Below are 19532 nucleotides of genomic sequence, written 5' to 3'. Positions count from 1 at the left end.
AAAACAAGTACAAATATCAAGATCGCCGTTGAGTACATTATAAACACATTCTGATGCTCACTAAACATTTACTATCCTCTGTCGCTACATTGGTGTACATCACCTGATAAACATTACACTCGCCAATGTAACAATTTATAGTTTTACAGTATTATTAATGTATAATTTGTCTCTTATGACGTCATCCCTTTCCCATCATGTTCAACAACTGCTTAAGACATTAGAAATGATGTATAATTCAAGTCTTTATTAAACCTCAGAGACTCGTTTTTCGTAATAAAGAAATACTAAATTTATGATTCACTGAACGTTGCTGACTTATTCTTATAGAAACTATAAAAAAAATGTTATTAGAGTATTATAATTATTTTAAATCGATAAATACAATTACAAGAATAAAATGGGGATGGTGAGACATAAATTAAATTCATATTTTTATAGGACTATTCAAAATTAAGAATACTTATATGCGATATATATATATATAAGAATGAACTATTTGTTAAGCGCCTTTGAGCATGTTTATTCATGAAAAGAGCGCTATATAAATGTGGTATATTATTATTAGCACTGGTTCATTGAGTGTAATATTGCAAATTTTTAAACACAATTGTTTAATTGTTTTCTAAAGAGTTTATTAGGTGAAGACGCATCAGCCCATAAACTTATCACTAGTTAACAAGTCAATCTATGGAGTGACAGTTATCAATGAGCAAATTCACACTGTAAAAGATAATCGTCGCTATCTGCAGATAAACCAATATTTAAAATACATTCTATTATTAAACTGCTGTAAATCCTTCCTTTTTGAAGAACACTCTAACCACCATCACAACCACCACCACCATCAGCACCAAAACCACCACCACCATCAGCACCACCAAAACCATCACCACCATCAGCATCACCAACACCACCATCAGCACCAAAACCACCACCACCATCCGCACCAAAACCACCATCAACACCAAAACCACCACCACCAGCACCACCACCATTAGCAGCACCACCATTAACAGCAGCATCATCAGCACCACCACCATCAGCACCACCATCAGCACCACCATCATCAGCACCACCATCAGCACCACCACCATCAGCACCACCACCATCAGCACCACCACCACCACCATTAGCAGCACCACCATTAACAGCAGCACCATCAGCACCACCACCATCAGCACCACCATCAGCAGCACCACCATCAGCGACTATTCTGGTTCTGCACAGTATATACATAATGATGAGAATGACTTTTCATCCCAACAACTACATACAGCGCCTTATTGTACTAGACAGTATATCGGATCATACAAAAAAAAATTAACATTGAGTGATAGCATTGTTTAATAAACTATTTTTAGAGTCCTAGACTAGTATGTTTAAATTAGATCTTTTTAAATATTATTTATACAAATGTTAGAATGAATAGCGTCCATAGTTCAAAAGAACGATAACTAACGTGATAATACCCATTACTTGCGCTTACATCCTTGCGTTGTCGTCCTAGTTGGACTTGCCCCAAGTCTGTATTTATTTATTTCGGCGTTTTGATTTTTGTCTGAAAATACAAGCGCAAGTAGTATACGTATGAAATGCCATATGTGCCAAAATATTTATAGTTTTACAAAATTAAGCCAAAACTTCGTCTGGAACCCAGACTACGTCCTAGTGGGATCAAGCTTTGAGAATTGAACGGCGCTGTCTTCCGTTCCGTGAAACGGAAAAAGTAAGGGCCGGCGGTGCATTTGTTGTATTTCGAGAATCCACTGCGCCCCGTACTAAAGAGGTTTTGTATGGTGGGATGTGGTTAAATGGTGATGGTTAATTACAAATCATTTTTCTAATAAACGATTCAAATCGATTGTTCTTTTAGGTGACATTACCTCTTCAACAGAATTTAAACAAAACAACAACAATGAAGATCACAATAGTATTACTCGTCTCAATGTGCGTAGTAGCTTACGTAGGGGCACAGGTTGACAGTGATCCAGATGTAGGCGACAGAGACGTCGCAGCACTGGATGAATCAAAGGCTCTTCCTGATGTTCTGGTTAGCAATCCAATATCGAATGCCAATACATCAGCTCCCATCGACAAAACAAAGAAGCCTAAGAAAAATAAAAAAAACAAGGATAAGAATAGAAAAAAGAAAAAGAAAACAACCACAGCGCCGTCACTGGCTCCGTATGCTGTGTACAGCAATACGACTAATAAGCCAATATTGACTGAGCGAACTTCTATTGCTGCCGTTCAGACGACTTCCGTCCAGACGACAACTCCCGTTCAGACAACTCAGATGGAACCAATACCACATGCACATGTATGTACGTGTGGAAAGGAAGAAGAAAACGAGTACGGAAATTTTGCAATAATATTTGAACCTGATGTTTTGTTTATAGAGGAAGGGAAAACACTATCTGTTAACATGACTGTTACTGGTTTAAAAGGACACATGGAAATAGCATTAGACAGTGGTAACAAAGAAGCTTTTCTGATTGCCGGTAACTCATCGTTTCTGATTGAAGCCTCATCGGAAGATGATAATACGACGGTGACAATCCAGATCACCGGAGTTCGTGTGAACATTGCCCACATGGAGATCTACGCACACGGTCCTGCCGAGCAACCACCGGGTCTGCGTGTGAAAACACTTCGTCACTTACGAGTTATCGACAAGATTTTTGATTATATATTGTTACCATTACTGATTATTACCACTACTGGAATGGGTTGCAAAATGGAGTTTGATATCATAAAGTATAAATTAAAACACCCTTTTCCTATCATAATAGGGCCAGTATGTCAGTTCATTTGTCAGCCGTTCTACGCTTTCTGCATCGCCAAGCTCTTGAAGTTAACCCCGCTGATGGCGGTCGGGCTCGTTACGGTGGGCTCGTGTCCCGGAGGTGGCCTAAGTAACATGATCACCCTTCTCGTGGATGCTGATCTCATACAAAGTGTCACTATGACGTTTGTGTCAAGTTGCCTGGCTATGGGCATGTTACCGCTAAACATGTTTATATACGTCCGTGCTTTTGTCGATGAGGATAGCGGCGGCGGAGGCGGTGGCGTTCCATTTGCAGACATTATGGTGCAAGTGTCCATGTTGACTATTCCGGTCCTCACTGGCATGTTCATCCGGCATAAATTTCCTAAGGTTGCGTTCTACTGCATCAAATCGTTAAACGTATTATCGGGAACGTTAATCCTTCTAACGATATCTATCGGACTTTACTCCAATGTCTACGTTATCTACTCCCCATGGTACTGCTTCCTAGGGAGTCTTATGTTACCCACATGCGGCTTCATCACTGGTTACATGGTGGCGCGAAAAGTCGGAAAACTTCCACAAGATTCGTCTGCAACCGTGTCTATAGAAACAGGCGTTCAGAACAACCTTATTGCTATTGCCATGATAAAACTATCGTACCAGCAGCCAGAGGCTGATTTGATGGCTAGGATGCCGATTTTTGTTCTCATATTTTCCGTTTCTATCGGAATCGGAATGATTATCGCCTCGATACCGATCAACCGGAAGCGACGCGCAAAGAAGAAGCAGGCGAAGCAGATGAAAGAGTTGAATGATAAGTACGATACATATGAAGAATACTCGGCGGTACCAACCAGAGATACAAATGGTAACACTCCTCGACGATCAGAGGGAGATTCGGACGACGTAGTAGAGGGAGATGAAAGCCTGTTTTCTACAACTGAACAAGTTTCTAAAACGACAAACGTTTGATCGTCTGCTTTCGACAAAAATAAAGCCATAATTTAGAGACATGTTTTGTAACTGTTTTGTAAGAGATTAATTCGGACTTTCAGGTTTACTATATTTACGCGGAGGCCCTGCGATCGATCAGGTTTTACTAAAAATTTACCGCTGTGCGTTTCCATTTCCCCGCCGAAAATTGTGGGAAAAGACGTGGTCATCTGGAGTAGGCTACATTATCACATAGATAAGTCGTCGAGTAACCTGCGTGTGTCTGGCTCGTAAGAATACAGCTTCCGTAGATCTGTATTTACGCAATGAGAGTGACGTCAATCTAATGTATTAGACTTCCTTGGTTACAACATGCAACGGAGAATGATTAGACTTTTGTTTGATATGTGGATGCATTCATGGGTGGGCGCCGGTGTAAGATTGAAATGTGTCCATCATTCAAAAGTGTCCGGGTGGACACTTTTCAGCATTGGATAGTGTCCAATTGCATGTTTCAACGGGTTCGCGGGCGTTTTCCAACAATTTAATGCTGTCCGGCGCGTTTAATAATGTCTGACCCTTGGATTGAATACCGTCCGTGGTTGAGATTTGAGATTCAGGTTTTGATCGTGATTGCGCATGCACTTGTCTTTTTTTAACGACCACTATTTGTTAATAATGCCAAACTAGTTTTTATTTTTCAAAGATTACTTGGCTTAAAACACCTCCAATTAGCGACCATTATATTATTTGGTATGAATAAAGACAAGAAGAATAAATAACAATATAATAATAATCATGTAATAAAAACAAGTAATTATACTGGTCCTCTTCCAATTAAAGAACACTTTAGTTTAGACACTTCCAATTAGCGACCATTTTTATTGTTTTGTATGAGTAAAGACAAGAGTAATAATAGTTTTTAATCATGTGACAAAAAACAAGTAATTGTACTGGTCCTCTTCCAATTAAAGATCACTTAAAATTAAACACTTCCAATTAGCGACCGTTTTATTATTTTGTATGAGTAAAGACAAGAATAATAAATAGTTTATAATCATGTGATAAAAAAACAAGTAATTGTACTGGTCCTCTTCCAATTAAAGATCACTTAAATTTAAACACTTCCAATTAGCGACCGTTATTATTGTTTTGTATGAATAGAAACAAGAAGAATAAATAGATTTTAATCATGTGATAAAAAACAAGTAATTGTACTGGTCCTCTTCCAATTAAAGATCACTTTAATTTAAACACTTCCAATTAGCGACCGTTATATTATTTTGTATGAATAAAGGCAAGAATAATAAATAGATTTTAATCATATGACAAAAAAACAAGTAATTGTACTGGTCCTCTTTCAATTAAAGATCACTTTACTTTAAGACACTTCCAATTAGCGACCGTTATATTGTTTTGTATGAGTACAGACAAGAAGAATAAATAGATTTTAATCATGTGATAAAAAACAAGTAATTGTACTGGTCCTCTTCCAATTAAAGGTCACTTTACTGTAAGACACTTCCAATTAGCGACCGTTATATTATTTTGTATGAGTACAGACAAGAAGAATAAATAGATTTTAATCATGTGATAAAAAACAAGTAATTGTACTGGTCCTCTTCCAATTAAAGGTCACTTTACTGTAAGACACTTCCAATTAGCGACCGTTATATTATTTTGTATGAGTACAGACAAGAAGAATAAATAGATTTTAATCATGTGATAAAAAACAAGTAATTGTACCGGTCCTCTTCCAATGAAAGATCACTTTACTTTAAGACACTTCCAATTAGCGACCGTTATATTATTTTTTATGAATAAAAACATGAAGCATAAATAGTTTATAATCATGTGATATAAAATAAGTAATTGTACTGGTCTTCTTCCAATTAAAGATCACTTTACTTTAAGACACTTCCAATTAGCGACCGTTATATTATTTTGTATGAGTACAGACAATTAGAAGAATAAATAGATTTTAATCATGTAATAAAAAACAAGTAATTGTACTGGTCCTCTTCCAATGAAAGATCACTTTACTTTAAGACACTTCCATTTAGCGACCGTTATATTATTTTGTATGAGTACAGACAAGAAGAATAAATAGATTTTAATCATGTGATAAAAAAACAAGTAATTGTACTGGTCCTCTTCCAATTAAAGATCACTTTACTTTAAGACACTTCCAATTAGCGACCGTTATATTATTTTGTATGAGTACAGACAAGAAGAATAAATAGATTTTAATCATGTGATAAAAAATAAGTAATTGTACTGGTCCTCTTCCAATTAAAGGTCACTTTACTTCAAGACACTTCCATTTAGCGACCGTTATATTATTTTGTATGAATAAAGACAAGAATAATAAATAGTTTATAATCATGTGATATAAAATAAGTAATTGTACGGGTACTCTTCCAATTAAAGGTCACTTTACTGTAAGACACTTCCAATTAGCGACCGTTATATAATTTTGTATGAGTACAGACAAGAAGAATAAATAGATTTTAATCATGTGATAAAAAACAAGTAATTGTACTGGTCCTCTTCCAATGAAAGATCACTTTACTTTAAGACACTTCCAATTAGCGACCGTTATATTATTTTTTATGAATAAAAACAAGAAGCATAAATAGTTTATAATCATGTGATATAAAATAAGTAATTGTACTGGTCCTCTTCCAATTAAAGGTCACTTTACTGTAAGACACCTCCAATTAGCGACCGTTATATTATTTTGTATGAGTACAGACAATTAGAAGAATAAATAGATTTTAATCATGTGATAAAAAACAAGTAATTGTACTGGTCCTCTTCCAATGAAAGATCACTTTACTTTAAGACACTTCCATTTAGCGACCGTTATATTATTTTGTATGAGTACAGACAAGAAGAATAAATAGATTTTAATCATGTGATAAAAAACAAGTAATTGTACTGGTCCTCTTCCAATTAAAGATCACTTTACTTTAAGACACTTCCAATTAGCGACCGTTATATTATTTTGTATGAGTACAGACAAGAAGAATAAATAGATTTTAATCATGTGATAAAAAATAAGTAATTGTACTGGTCCTCTTCCAATTAAAGGTCACTTTACTGTAAGACACTTCCATTTAGCGACCGTTATATTATTTTGTATGAGTACAGACAAGAAGAATAAATAGATTTTATTCATGTGATAAAAAACAAGTAATTGTACTGGTCCTCTTCCAATGAAAGATCACTTTACTTTAAAACACTTCCAATTAGCGACCGTTATATTATTTTTTATGAATAAAAACAAGAAGCATAAATAGTTTATAATCATGTGATATAAAATAAGTAATTGTACTGGTCCTCTTCCAATGAAAGATCAAAGGTCACTTTACTTTAAGACACTTCCATTTAGCGACCGTTATATTATTTTGTATGAGTACAGACAAGAAGAATAAATAGATTTTAATCATGTGATAAAAAACAAGTAATTGTACTGGTCCTCTTCCAATTAAAGATCACTTTACTTTAAGACACTTCCAATTAGCGACCGTTATATTATTTTGTATGAGTACAGACAAGAAGAATAAATAGATTTTAATCATGTGATAAAAAATAAGTAATTGTACTGGTCCTCTTCCAATTAAAGGTCACTTTACTTTAAGACACTTCCATTTAGCGACCGTTATATTATTTTGTATGAATAAAGACAAGAAGAATAAATACTAGTTAAGACAAGAAGAATAAATAGTTTATAATCATGTGATAAAAAACAAGTAATTGTACGGGTCCTCTTCCAATTATAGATCACTTTAGTTTAAACACTTCCAATTAGCGACCGTTATATTATTTTGTACGAGTAAAGACAAGAAGAATAAATAGTTTACTTGTTTAATCCCCAATCAATTAAAAGTTGCACCTTTTTATAATCAACACGATATAGCTGATCTCTTGAAAAAACATAATCAGTTTTACTGAAGTATTATGTTAATTGGTACATTGATCGTCACATCGAGAATATGGTAGGGGTGTCACACTATGTGCGTCTAGGGTGAATGCAAAGATAATGACATCGATATAGCGCCACATCAACACGTTTTTATGCACCTTTGGTGTAAGTATTTATTTTAGTATTTTGTCCTTAAATCAGAATTTATATTCAAAGAAAAAATGACTTGTTATGTAAAAAAACAACAATTCGGTATCTGGAATCTTAAAATTAATGTATCTATACAAATAATTAATATGGGATAGGCCTGAGACCTCATACATTTGTTAATAGGGCTACTTTATTGAACCTTCATTTTATCGGATGTTATAAGAACGCTTGCTTCAACCGATTCTTTTTTTGAACAGCATTTTGTTTAAAGGCGATTGTGTTATTTTCAATGTTTAATAAACTTCTGGAATTTCAGAGAAACCCATTTTAATAAACAAAAGCTTCTTATAAAATGTGCTTACTGGATAATGTTTCATACATGTTTGGCTGGTTCAAATTTACTTTACTTTTGCTTTTCCGCTACTCCCCTGTTATACTATATATTTGTTGTTATGTAGAAAGATTGAAAATAAATTCATTCATTCATTCTTCTTTTATTTCGGAAAAAAAAAATTCTCCATAGTTCAGTAACAAGTGTACATTATTGTAAATATAACAAATACATATACATATATATATATATATAATATATATGTATTTGTTATATTTACAATAATGTACACTTGTTACTGTCTGTATATATATATATATATATATATATATATATGTATTTGTTATATTTACAATAATGTACACTTGTTACTGAACTATAGAACATATATATGGAATGAATATATATATATATATATATATATATATATATATATATATATATATATATATATATATATATCGACAATACTACGTCTCGCTGAACTTGTACTTAATACTACAGCCTTCAACTTCAATGGAAAGTTTTTTCGGCAAGTTTCTGGGATAAGCATGGGTACAAAAATGGGACCTAACTTTGCTTGCCTCTTTATGGGGTATTTTGAGCAGAATGTGTTACGAGATTATAAGGGAAAGAAACCAGATTTATTCAAACGGTATATTGATGATTGTGTTGGTGTTATGTCGGGAACTTTAGATGAACTTAATGAGTTCATTAACTTTGTGAACAATTTTCATCCTGCTATAAAGTTTACTCATGAAATTTCTGACAAGTGTGTGCCTTTCCTTGATATTAGTTTATCTATTGATAAACCTGGTCTTTCTACATCCGTCCACTACAAAGATACTGACGCGCACACTTATCTAAATTACAACTCTTCGCATCCTCCAGCTTGTAAGAATGCTATACCGTATTCGCAACTTGTTAGACTTCGACGTTTATGTAGCGATGATGATGACTTTAACATCAAAGCATCTGAGATGATCGATTTTTTCAATGCACGCGAATATCCATCTGACATTACTGTGAAATCTCTAAGAAAAGTTTGCCAGTTAACGCACGAGGACACATTGCAACCTACACATAATACAAATGCTTGTGACCGCATACCTCTAGTCCTCACGTATCATCCTATGAATAAGAAGGTTATTAACATTGTTCGCGATAACTTTTCAATTTTGACTGAAGATAAATCCGCTACAAAAGATATTTTTCAAGAACCACCCATGATAGCTTACAGACGTGATCAAAGCATTAAAGACACTTTAGTTAAATCTAAATTACAAAACAAAGGTAATGAATCAATTGGAACATTCAAATGTAATAGAAATAGATGTTCGACATGTAATTACGTTTCATGTTCAAACCAAATAGTAGGACCTTCTGGTAATTATGTGATCACAGATCGTATTACGTGCACCACTAGAAATCTAGTTTATTGTATTTCGTGTACTAAATGTAATATGCTTTATATTGGTGAAACTAAACGCAGGTTAGGTGATAGGTTTGTAGAACATTTAAGGTCTATTAAACTAAAGACTCCCGGATTACCTGTAGCCACCCATTTTTGAAATAATGAGCATTCCCTTTCGGATATTACTATTTCTGGTGTTAAAGTATGTAATGGTTCCGAGACATCTCGTAGAATTATAGAAGAAAGAATAATTGTAAAGCTTGGCACTCTTGCCCCTACCGGCATAAATGTACAATTTAGATCCTTTAAACATTAATTTTGCCAGAGACATTCACATATTAACTATTATTTACACTTGAAGCTTTTGTTTTTGTTTTAAATTTCCTGCTTTATAAGCAACCATTCCTGCTTTGTACACCATAGCTTTTGGAGGCGTGCCTTTATAACTATGCCTTTTGTTTGTTAACATTTTTGATTGGTTGATTTGTTTTATTATGTAATTTTGTGACTTATATATGTTATCCTTTGTTACAATTCTTTTCACCTGATGATGGGCTATGCCCGAAACATGTCGTTAAAATAAATCTATATTGAGGCAGTTTTAACTTATTTGATCTTGATTTTTTTATATATCCTGCCTATGCAGCTCTTTGATTTATATATATATATATATATATATATATATATATATATATATATATATATATATATATATATATATATATATATATATTGTGTTCCAACCGTACCACGCCGAGAATGTTAAAGGGTCGTTATCCGGTCGAGTTAAAGAACAATACCATGAAAGCCCCAGTGGTCTAATGGTTAGGGCAACTGCATATCAAGCCGACGGTCCGAGTTCGAGCCTCGGTTGGGGCGACTTTTTCTCATTCTCTCAGATTTCCTCATCTTTATCGTTTCAAAAATTAATTAAATCATTTTCAGTGTATCACCGGGCGGTTTGGAATTTATTTCTATGCCTGTTGTGTTTACAACTGAGGACTAGTGCTGTTCCGCCGTACCACGCCGAGAATGTTAAAGAGTCGCTATCCAATCGAGTTCGAACAATACCGTGAAAGCCCCAGTGGTCTAACGGTTAGGACATCTGCATATCAAGCAGGCGGTCCGAGTTCGAGTCTCGGTTGGGGCGACTTTAACTCATTCTCACAGATTTCCTCATCTTTATCGTTTCAAATTAATTAATTAAATTTCAGTATATTACCGGGCGGTTTAGAATTAATGTTCTATGCTACATAGTCACGTGGTTAGAACAATAGCTTCATATATCTACTATGTAGATTGGATGAAGGAAAAGCAAATTCATGAATACATTACAAATAAATGTATGAATTGTGAATTACAAAAATATTAAATGTTGTTGTCTTGTCAGAATGAGTTGTAAATATGAACGAGTTTTGTAAACATAAATTATATATCATTGATCATTACTTATATTAACAGGATAAAATAATAATAGTGTAATAATAATGAACAATAGTTACAGAAAAATATTTATTTATTTATTTATTTATTGCTATTAAAACTTGTTTCAGTAAGTGTGTTTGTATTTATTTTACTTTGTTATTGATCATCATTGGTCTGGCTACCAATACATTGGAAGCACGCAAGCCTCGCTACCACGTCAAGGTTGATGATCATAGCGAGGGTAGGTTGCACGTTTGTATGTGCCCCTTTGACCAAAGAAAACATATTATAGAAGAAAATTGCATAACATTATGAAACAGAATCATATGAGTTGTAAATATGAAAAAGTTTTTTAAACATAAAAATACAATAAAAATAAACACTAGTTACAATCTAATTCACGTACTTTTACCTTACCGGACCTTTAGTCGCGTTATTCTTTTATACAATTTGCTTTTTAATTAATTTTTTAATCCTTGTAGCGATCAAAGCAGGGCGCATGACACATCATTGCATGTTTACACTGGACACACTGTATTTGATCTGTTGTTACCTGCCATTAGACCCCTTGAGCCTTTGACGTACTTATGCTCAGATATTCGTCTTCTGTTGATTCAATGAAAGATGGTGACGCTTTAATTAGCCGCTGTGGTGAATCTATGTTCTTCTTTCTGGTCCGACAAATGCAATTGGTATTTCTTCGTCGATGAGTTTCAGACAAAGCCGACAATCTCCTCTTGACGGAAGCACCTGTAAAAAATCAAAGCATTAACGAAACTTACCTCTATAAGGTAAACAAATACCCTTTTCACCATTTAATGCTTCTGTGTATGTTGAGATTACCGGTCATAGGTAGGCCTACAGTTAAAGAGTGACGTTGTATGAATCAACATATAATTGTCCAGGTACTTCATTGTTGCTCTGATGAATCCTTTCCGGGAAATGTTCCATGTCACAAAGCAAATTGAATATATTTGGATCGATATCATCTTTTAGATGGTTGACTGCTTCAATGTCATAATGTGTGTCCGTGAATTCAGATACGTATATAACGTCCATAATGCCTTCGGAACGCATTACCGCTTCATCTTCGTAATTATCTACCAGAGCAGCATTGAGGGTCACATCGGATACAATATCCCAGTATTTCCGTGCAAGGTGGTTTTTGATTGGTGCGTATGGTGTACGAGTGTATTTTAATTCAGCGTCATAAGTTTTCTTGTCTACATCCAGGACAGGCTCAAAGTGTGCACATAAGTTTGATAGGTAGATGTTTCTTTCAGATACTAAATCACCAAACTGATTACTTATTGGTGCATATTTCAACCATTCATAATGTGGAAGCCCTTTCCTTCTTCCATATTTACTGTAAACATAAACATTCGTATTTGACATGGTCGCAAATGCCATGATTTCGATGTCCGAACCCCATGTCCCATATTCCCCCATTCTCGTGTCTTCCACGTATCGTTCAAATGATCTGGATTCAATTTTTTCAAATAGGTTTTTGTTCATGGACATATAGTTTAGTATGTAATCCCGTACAACTACATGGTAGTTCTGGACACCAAAGAGAATATAACTCAAAGCCCTAAAAAGACAGTTGCCGTCCCCTCTCATATTAACAACTTTAGTAGGCCTGGCTGCCTTGTCCATTTCACATTTTAAGTGAGTTTTGTGAAAATTTTTGACATTGATACCAAATGGTGCTGCCTTTTCAAGCTGCCAATTGGCATCGACAGGAAAGAATAACTTTCTTGAAGTTTTCGTGTTGAGGTATACCACATCACTATCAGATACAGGCCTACTGTTGTCATGGTCATCATCCGGTGCGACATTATCATTGTCTAATGTAGGTATGTTATCGTGATTATCCAGTGTGATATCATCGTTCTTGGATGTAGGTATGTTAATGTGATCATCCGGTGTGATATCATAATTCTTGGATGTAGGTCTGTTATCGTTATCATCAACATTCTTGGATGTAGGTATGTTAATAATGTGATCATCCGGTGTGATATCACCATTCTTGGATGTAGGTATGTTATCATGGTGCGTTACTTCAGGTGGGATGTCTGGCGTTCGCTTTCGTTTCTTTGGAGGGAGATGCTTATCATTGGTATTACATTTCTGTTTAGTGCTTGATGATGGACAGTTCAAAGAGGTTGTTTTATCGGACTTGTAATGTCTGATCTTGTTTCCGTTAACAATAGCCCTTCTTCCTTTTAGTCGATATGTATTGTGAGTGAGGACTTTTTCTATAATATATGGACCAGTCCATCGAGCATTAAGTTTGCCTCCCTTTCTTGACAAATTTCTGGAATTCTGCAAGAGCACTTGATCTCCTGCATAGTACGTGTTGCTTTTAACACCAGCATAATGATAATGTTTTTGCTTTTTCTGTGCTTTTTTGATATTTTCTGATGCCTTTCTCCTTGAATCTTTGAGTTTCAAAAAAGCGTCCACTCTTATTTTTAAAGGAACAGTTCCGGATATGTCATCTTTATTAGACGAAACGATGGGAATACGTAATTCTACAGGCAACACAGCCTTTCTACCGTAAACTAATGAGAATGGGTCACATTTCGTAGACTTGTGCTCGGATGTTCTGTAGGCAAACAACACGTATGGGAGTTGTATATCCCAGTCATTTTGGTCTGCGTTGGTCAACGTCATAAGCATTGTGCAAAGTGTTCTGTTAAAGCGCTCCGTTTGCCCGCCTGTTTGAGGATGGTATGGTGAGGCAACTATGTGGTCTACCCCAATCAGCTTACAGAAGCTGTCATTCAGCTCATTACAAAACTCTCTACCCTGGTCTGTAATCAATATAGAAGGTGTTCCATGTCTGCAGACAAAATCAATAAAAGATCTCAGCACTGTTTTAGCAGATTTATCTGGAATTGCATCAGCTTCCACCCATTTGGTAAGGTAGGCCTACTCCGTAAATACAAGTAAGTACCGATTACCTGAAACACAGCAAATAATAATATAATAAGCCGTAATAATAGTAGTGTCAAAATGTCATGATGAGATGTACAACACCCGAACTGTACGAATGAAATAACAATAATAATAACAATATTAATATCAATAAATATAATAAGAACAAGAACAATAATAATATCGTGGATTTACATAGCGCCTAATGTTGTAAAACCTCTATGCGCTGAACAGTATTACCCCAGTCATGGTTTGGATCAAATTAAAACAGGCAGAAATAAAGACTAGACATGTAACTCGTCACTTTGACGAGTTTGGTTATCCGCCGCGCAAGTGGTGCAACATTAACATTAAGAGGATAGGTTGAGGACAAAAGGAAGTGTTCACGTTGGCATTATGACCTGAACTGAAGAATATGATATGTTGTTATTGCTGAATTTTATTATTTAAATTCATATATAGTATACACAGTATAATCTGTATCCATATCACATACAGTGTAGAATAGGTGAAATTACGGGACCCGCTATTTATTGCAGTTTTTAACATGTTGACGGTTTTAAAATGAAACGCAAAGGTAGCAATTCCGAAAAGAAATTATCTCAGCAACAACGTATTAGCGTGTAGAAGAAATTTGAATACGTGAAATATTGATGCGCGCTCTTTTAAGTGTAATGAATTATGACGCAAAAGATGAAAATACGACCTTTTTTATTTAACTGGCCATATGATGACGTCACAACATCCGATTGGCAAAATTTTAACATAATTTCGTATCTACAAACCAATAGCTTCCAGAAAAAGTTTTAATCGTGATTATCACATTTTATTCTTACGAGCTATAACAGATTAAAATTTACAGTAAAGATGAAATTAATGCCACACGTGATTTAAATTTTTAGGCATGATGACGTCAAAAAAATTAAAATATTTTTAACTCATGCGAAAGATAGTTGATTGACCTAGACAATATCAAAATCGGGGTGAAAATGGAAAACGGATAAGTGGAAATGCGCTCTATTCAATGTGATAAGCTGTGACGAAAGATACAAAAATCCTAAATTTTATATTCGCGTGGCCATACGATGACGTCACAATGTCCGGTTAGCCATATTAATACCTGATCCGATATCTACAACTCATCTACTTCCAGAATATGTCATCCACAAAAAGTTGACCGTCTAGTTTAGAAATTACGACTGTTTAAAAAAAGGCATATTTTAAACGAATTTTTTAAGCTTTTCATAAAAAACGCGCGCAAATTGTCAAATTCGACGTGCTCGTATGACGTATCTTTAATTCGAAATTGTTTAAAATTTGGTAAAATTACTAGAAAAGGCTGGAAAAATATAAATCACGCGAAAAAAATACGTTTTCAATGCTACGTGCGCACCGCACACGTAAAAATGTGCGCACGCGTGGGAATTTTTGACATGCTTAAAACGACATGAAACGCGTAGAAAGTTGATTATAAATTAATTTTGCGCATTTTGAAATTTTTAATGCGCGTGCGCGCGTAACTTTGTGTAAAACACGCAATTTTTTTTCAACAGAAAGTTAGCGCATGATATAAATTAAACTTTTGCAAAGTTTCAAGTTGAAATGTTATTTGGTTGTCGAGCTATGTTAAATACGACAAAATCGTTAAATCGCGCGTACGTCACGTTGCGCAATTTTAAACATCATGAAAAGCTTCGCTGCACATCTTCATGTGCATGACAATATGTTGAAAAAGTTACAAAATGTTATGTTTGCAAGTTTTAGAGAAAAGCGTTCCACAAAAATCATACAGAAAGAAAGAAGAGAAACTAGACATGTAACTCGTCACTTTGACGAGTTTGGTTATCCGCCGCGCAAGTGGTGCAACATTAACATTAAGGGGATAGGTTGAGGACAAAAGGAAGTGTTCACGTTGGCATTATGACCTGAACTGAAGAATATGATATGTTGTTATTGCTGAATTTTATTATTTAAATTCATATATAGTATACACAGTATAATCTGTATCCATATCACATACAGTGTAGAATAGGTGAAATTACGGTACCCGCTATTTATTGCAATTTTTAACATGTTGACGGTTCTAAAATGAAACGCGAAGGTAGCAATTCCGAAAGGAAATTATCTCAGCAACAACGTATTAGCGTGTAGAAGAAATTTGAATACGTGAAATATTGATGCGCGCTCTTTTAAATGTAATGAATTATGACGCAAAAGATGAAAATATTGACCTTTTTTATTTAACTGGCCATATGATGACGTCACAACATCCGATTGGCAACATTTTTACATAATTTTGTATCTACAATCCAATAGCTTCCAGAAAAAGTTTTAATCGTGATTATCACATTTTATTCTTACGAGCTATAACAGATTAAAATTTACTGTAAAGATGAAATTAATGCCACACGTGATTTAAATTTTTAGGCATGATGACGTCAACAAAATTAAAATATTTTTAACTCATGCGAAAGATACTTGATTGACCTAGACAATATTAAAATCGGGGTGAAAATGGAAAACGGATAAGTAGAGATGCGCTCTATTCAATGTGATGAGCTATGACGAAAGATACAAAAATTCTAAATTTTATATTCGCGTGGCCATACGATGACGTCACAATGTCCGGTTAGCCATATTAGTACCTGATCCGACATCTACAACTCATCTACTTCTAGAATATGTCATCCACAAAAATTTGACCGTCTAGTTTAGAAAGTACGACTGTTTAAAAAAAGGCATATTTTAAACGAATTTTTTAACCTTTTCATAAAAAACGCGCGCAAATTGTCCAATTCGACGTGCTCGTATGACGTATCTTTAAGGCGAAATTGTTTAAAATTTTGTAAAATTACTAGAAAAGGCTGGTAAAACATAAATCACGCGAAAAAAATACGTTTTCAATGCTACGTGCGCACCGCACACGTAAAAATGTGCGCACGCGTTGGAATTTTTGACATGCTTAAAACGACATGAAACGCGTAGAAAGTTGATTAGAAATTAGTTTTGCGCATTTTGAAATTTTAAATGCGCGTGCGCGCGTAACTTTGTGTAAAACACGGAATTTTTTTTCAACAGAAAGTTAGCGCATGATATAAATTAAACTTTTGCAAAGTTTCAAGTTGAAATGTTATTTGGTTGTCGAGCTATGTTAAATACGACAAAATCGTTAAATCGCGCGTAAGTCACGTTGCGCAATTGTAAACGTCATGAAAAGCTTCGCTTGACGACGTTACGTAAATGTCAATATGTTAAGATAGTTACCGAAATGTTATGTTTGCGAGTTTTAGAGAAAAGCGTTACACAAAAATCATACAGAATGATTTCGTACAATCACAAGAGGTTATCCTGCAACTTCGTTGCGGATAACCAACTAGACATGTAACTCGTCACTTTGACGAGTTAGTTATCCGCACGACAAAGGTCACGTAGACGTCATACGTTAGAATATTGCACACAGAAAAAGATTGTGGCAATATGACCTGATCTGAAGAATATGATATGTTGTTATTGCTGAATTCTGTTATTTTGTGTCATATTATATATACAATATAATCTGTATACATATTACATACTGTGTAGAATAGGTGAAATGACTGGACACGCCATTTAATCCAATTTTTAACATAGCGACGGTATCAAAATGAAATACTAAGATAGCAATTTCGGAAGGAAATTATCTCGGCAACAAAATATTAATGTGTAGAAGAAATTTAAATACGTAAAATATTGATGCGCGCTCTTTTAAATGTGATGAATTATGACGCAAAAGATGAAAATACGACTTTTTTTATTTAACTGGTCATATGATGACGTCACAACATCCGATTGGCAAAATGTTTACATAAATTCGTATCTACAATCCAATAGCTTCCAGAAAACGTTTTAATAATGATTATCACGTTTTATTCTGACGAGCTATAACAGATTGAAATTTACTGTAAAGACGAAAATAAGTGACCCACGTTATTTACATTTTTAGACATGATGACGTCATAAAAATTAAAATATTTTTAACTCATACGAAAGATAGTTGATTGACCTAGATAATATAAAAATCGGGGTAAAAATGGAAAACAGATAATTGGAGATGCGCTCTATTAAATGTCATGCGCTATGATGAAAGATACAAAAATCCTATATTTTATATTCGCGTGGCCATACGATGACGTCACAATGTCCGGTTAGCCATATTATTACATGATCCGATATCTACACCTCATCAACTTCAAGAATATGTCATCCACAAAAAGTTGACCGTCCAGTTTAGAAATTACGACTGATTAAAAAAAGGCATAATTTTGACAAATTTTAACGAATTTTTTACCTTTTTCATCAAAAACCCACGTAAATTATCCAATTCGACGTGCCCGTATGACGTAATTTTAAGTCTAAATCGTTTAAAAGTTGGTAAAATTACTACAAAAGGCTGGAAAAACATAAATCACGTGAAAAAATTTGTTTTCAACGCTACGTGCGCACGGCGCGCGTAAAAAAATGCGCACGCGTGGGAATTTTTTACCTGGTCAAAATGACATGAAACGCGTAGAAAGTTGATTAGAAATTGAATTTTCGCGTTTTGAAATTTTAAACGCGCGTGCGCGCGTAACTTTGTGTAAAACATGCCATTTTTTTTACAAAGTCAGTTACCGCAAGATATAACTAAAACTTTTGTTAAGTTTCAATTTAAATTGTTATATGGTTTTCGATGTATGTTAAATACGCGAAATTCGTTAAAACGCGCGTAAGTCATGTTGTGCAATTCTGACGTCATTCAAAAATAGAAAAGCACAACTTCAGGTGAATACCCATATGTTGACAAAGTTATGAAATGTTAACTTTACACGTTTTTGAGATATGCTCTGCACAAAAATGACAGAAAGAAAGAATAATACAGAAAAAAAAAAAAGATGATGAAACAGGACAGTTACAAGGAGTTATCCGCTGAGTGCGGATAACTAATAAAAAGTTGATGTTGATGATGATTTCGTACAATCACAAGAGGTTATCCTGCAACTTCGTTGCGGATAACCAATTATTACAGTATAGCCATAATCGATGTAAATCCGGTGACAATAATAAGAGCATCTGATTCTTGGTAAATCTAGTTTTTGTTGACAGTGTAAAAAAGAGAACTGTCATAATTTTAGTTTAGTTAACAATTTCAAGAAACCTCACAGAAATTGCGCTTGTGCCTTTACAATAATAAATTTAAGTTCAGCCCTATTACAATAAAGGCCGAACAGAACTAATTATTAACTGTAATTTTAGGCCCTGAAGAATGAATTACAAAGTTTTCTGAACGTATTTCATTCATGTCTTCTTGCTTTTTACTTTTACGTTTTGATTTAGCTTTTTTATCCAGTCACAGCATTTTTGTTTTTCAGTAATTTGTCATGAGATACCTTACCATTTTCTGTCTTTACCAAAGGCCCAACAATATCCATACCGATCTGTCTGAAAGCAGTATCTGTTACGGGTATAGGTTGAAGTGGCACTTTTGCTTTTTTTAAAACTTCTTTCCGTTGGCACTGATCACAGGCGGCTATAAAATTACGAACACCATCAAATGACCCCTTCCAATAATACCTTTCGCGTATCTTTTTCCAACTGTTAAAAAAAAAAAAAAAATGTGTTT

The 19532-nt window shown here is 34.5% G+C and overlaps 2 protein-coding genes across 2 annotated transcripts; one reads left to right on the top strand and one right to left on the bottom strand.

Annotated features, from left to right (window-relative positions):
- Positions 1-1918: 1918 nt before the first annotated feature.
- LOC140061306 (hepatic sodium/bile acid cotransporter-like) lies at positions 1919-3745 on the top strand. Its single transcript, XM_072107815.1, has 2 exons — positions 1919-2053; positions 2258-3745. Exons 1-2 carry the CDS (start codon positions 1919-1921, stop codon positions 3743-3745), a joined length of 1623 nt encoding a protein of 540 aa, XP_071963916.1.
- Positions 3746-11422: 7677 nt separating this feature from the next.
- Positions 11423-12546, bottom strand: LOC140060395 (uncharacterized). Its single transcript, XM_072106583.1, has 2 exons — positions 11798-12546; positions 11423-11704 (listed from the first exon to the last, which is right to left on the bottom strand). The coding sequence occupies exon 1, from the start codon at positions 12473-12475 to the stop codon at positions 11819-11821; it is 657 nt and encodes a 218-aa protein (XP_071962684.1). The 5' UTR covers positions 12476-12546; the 3' UTR covers positions 11423-11704; positions 11798-11818.
- Positions 12547-19532: the final 6986 nt, after the last annotated feature.

The sequence above is a fragment of the Antedon mediterranea genome, chromosome 10 (genome assembly GCF_964355755.1).
Source record: "Antedon mediterranea chromosome 10, ecAntMedi1.1, whole genome shotgun sequence".
Taxonomy (NCBI): domain Eukaryota; kingdom Metazoa; phylum Echinodermata; class Crinoidea; order Comatulida; family Antedonidae; genus Antedon; species Antedon mediterranea.
Note: the sequence above shows the minus strand (reverse complement) of the source record. Positions and strands in the feature narration are given on the sequence as shown.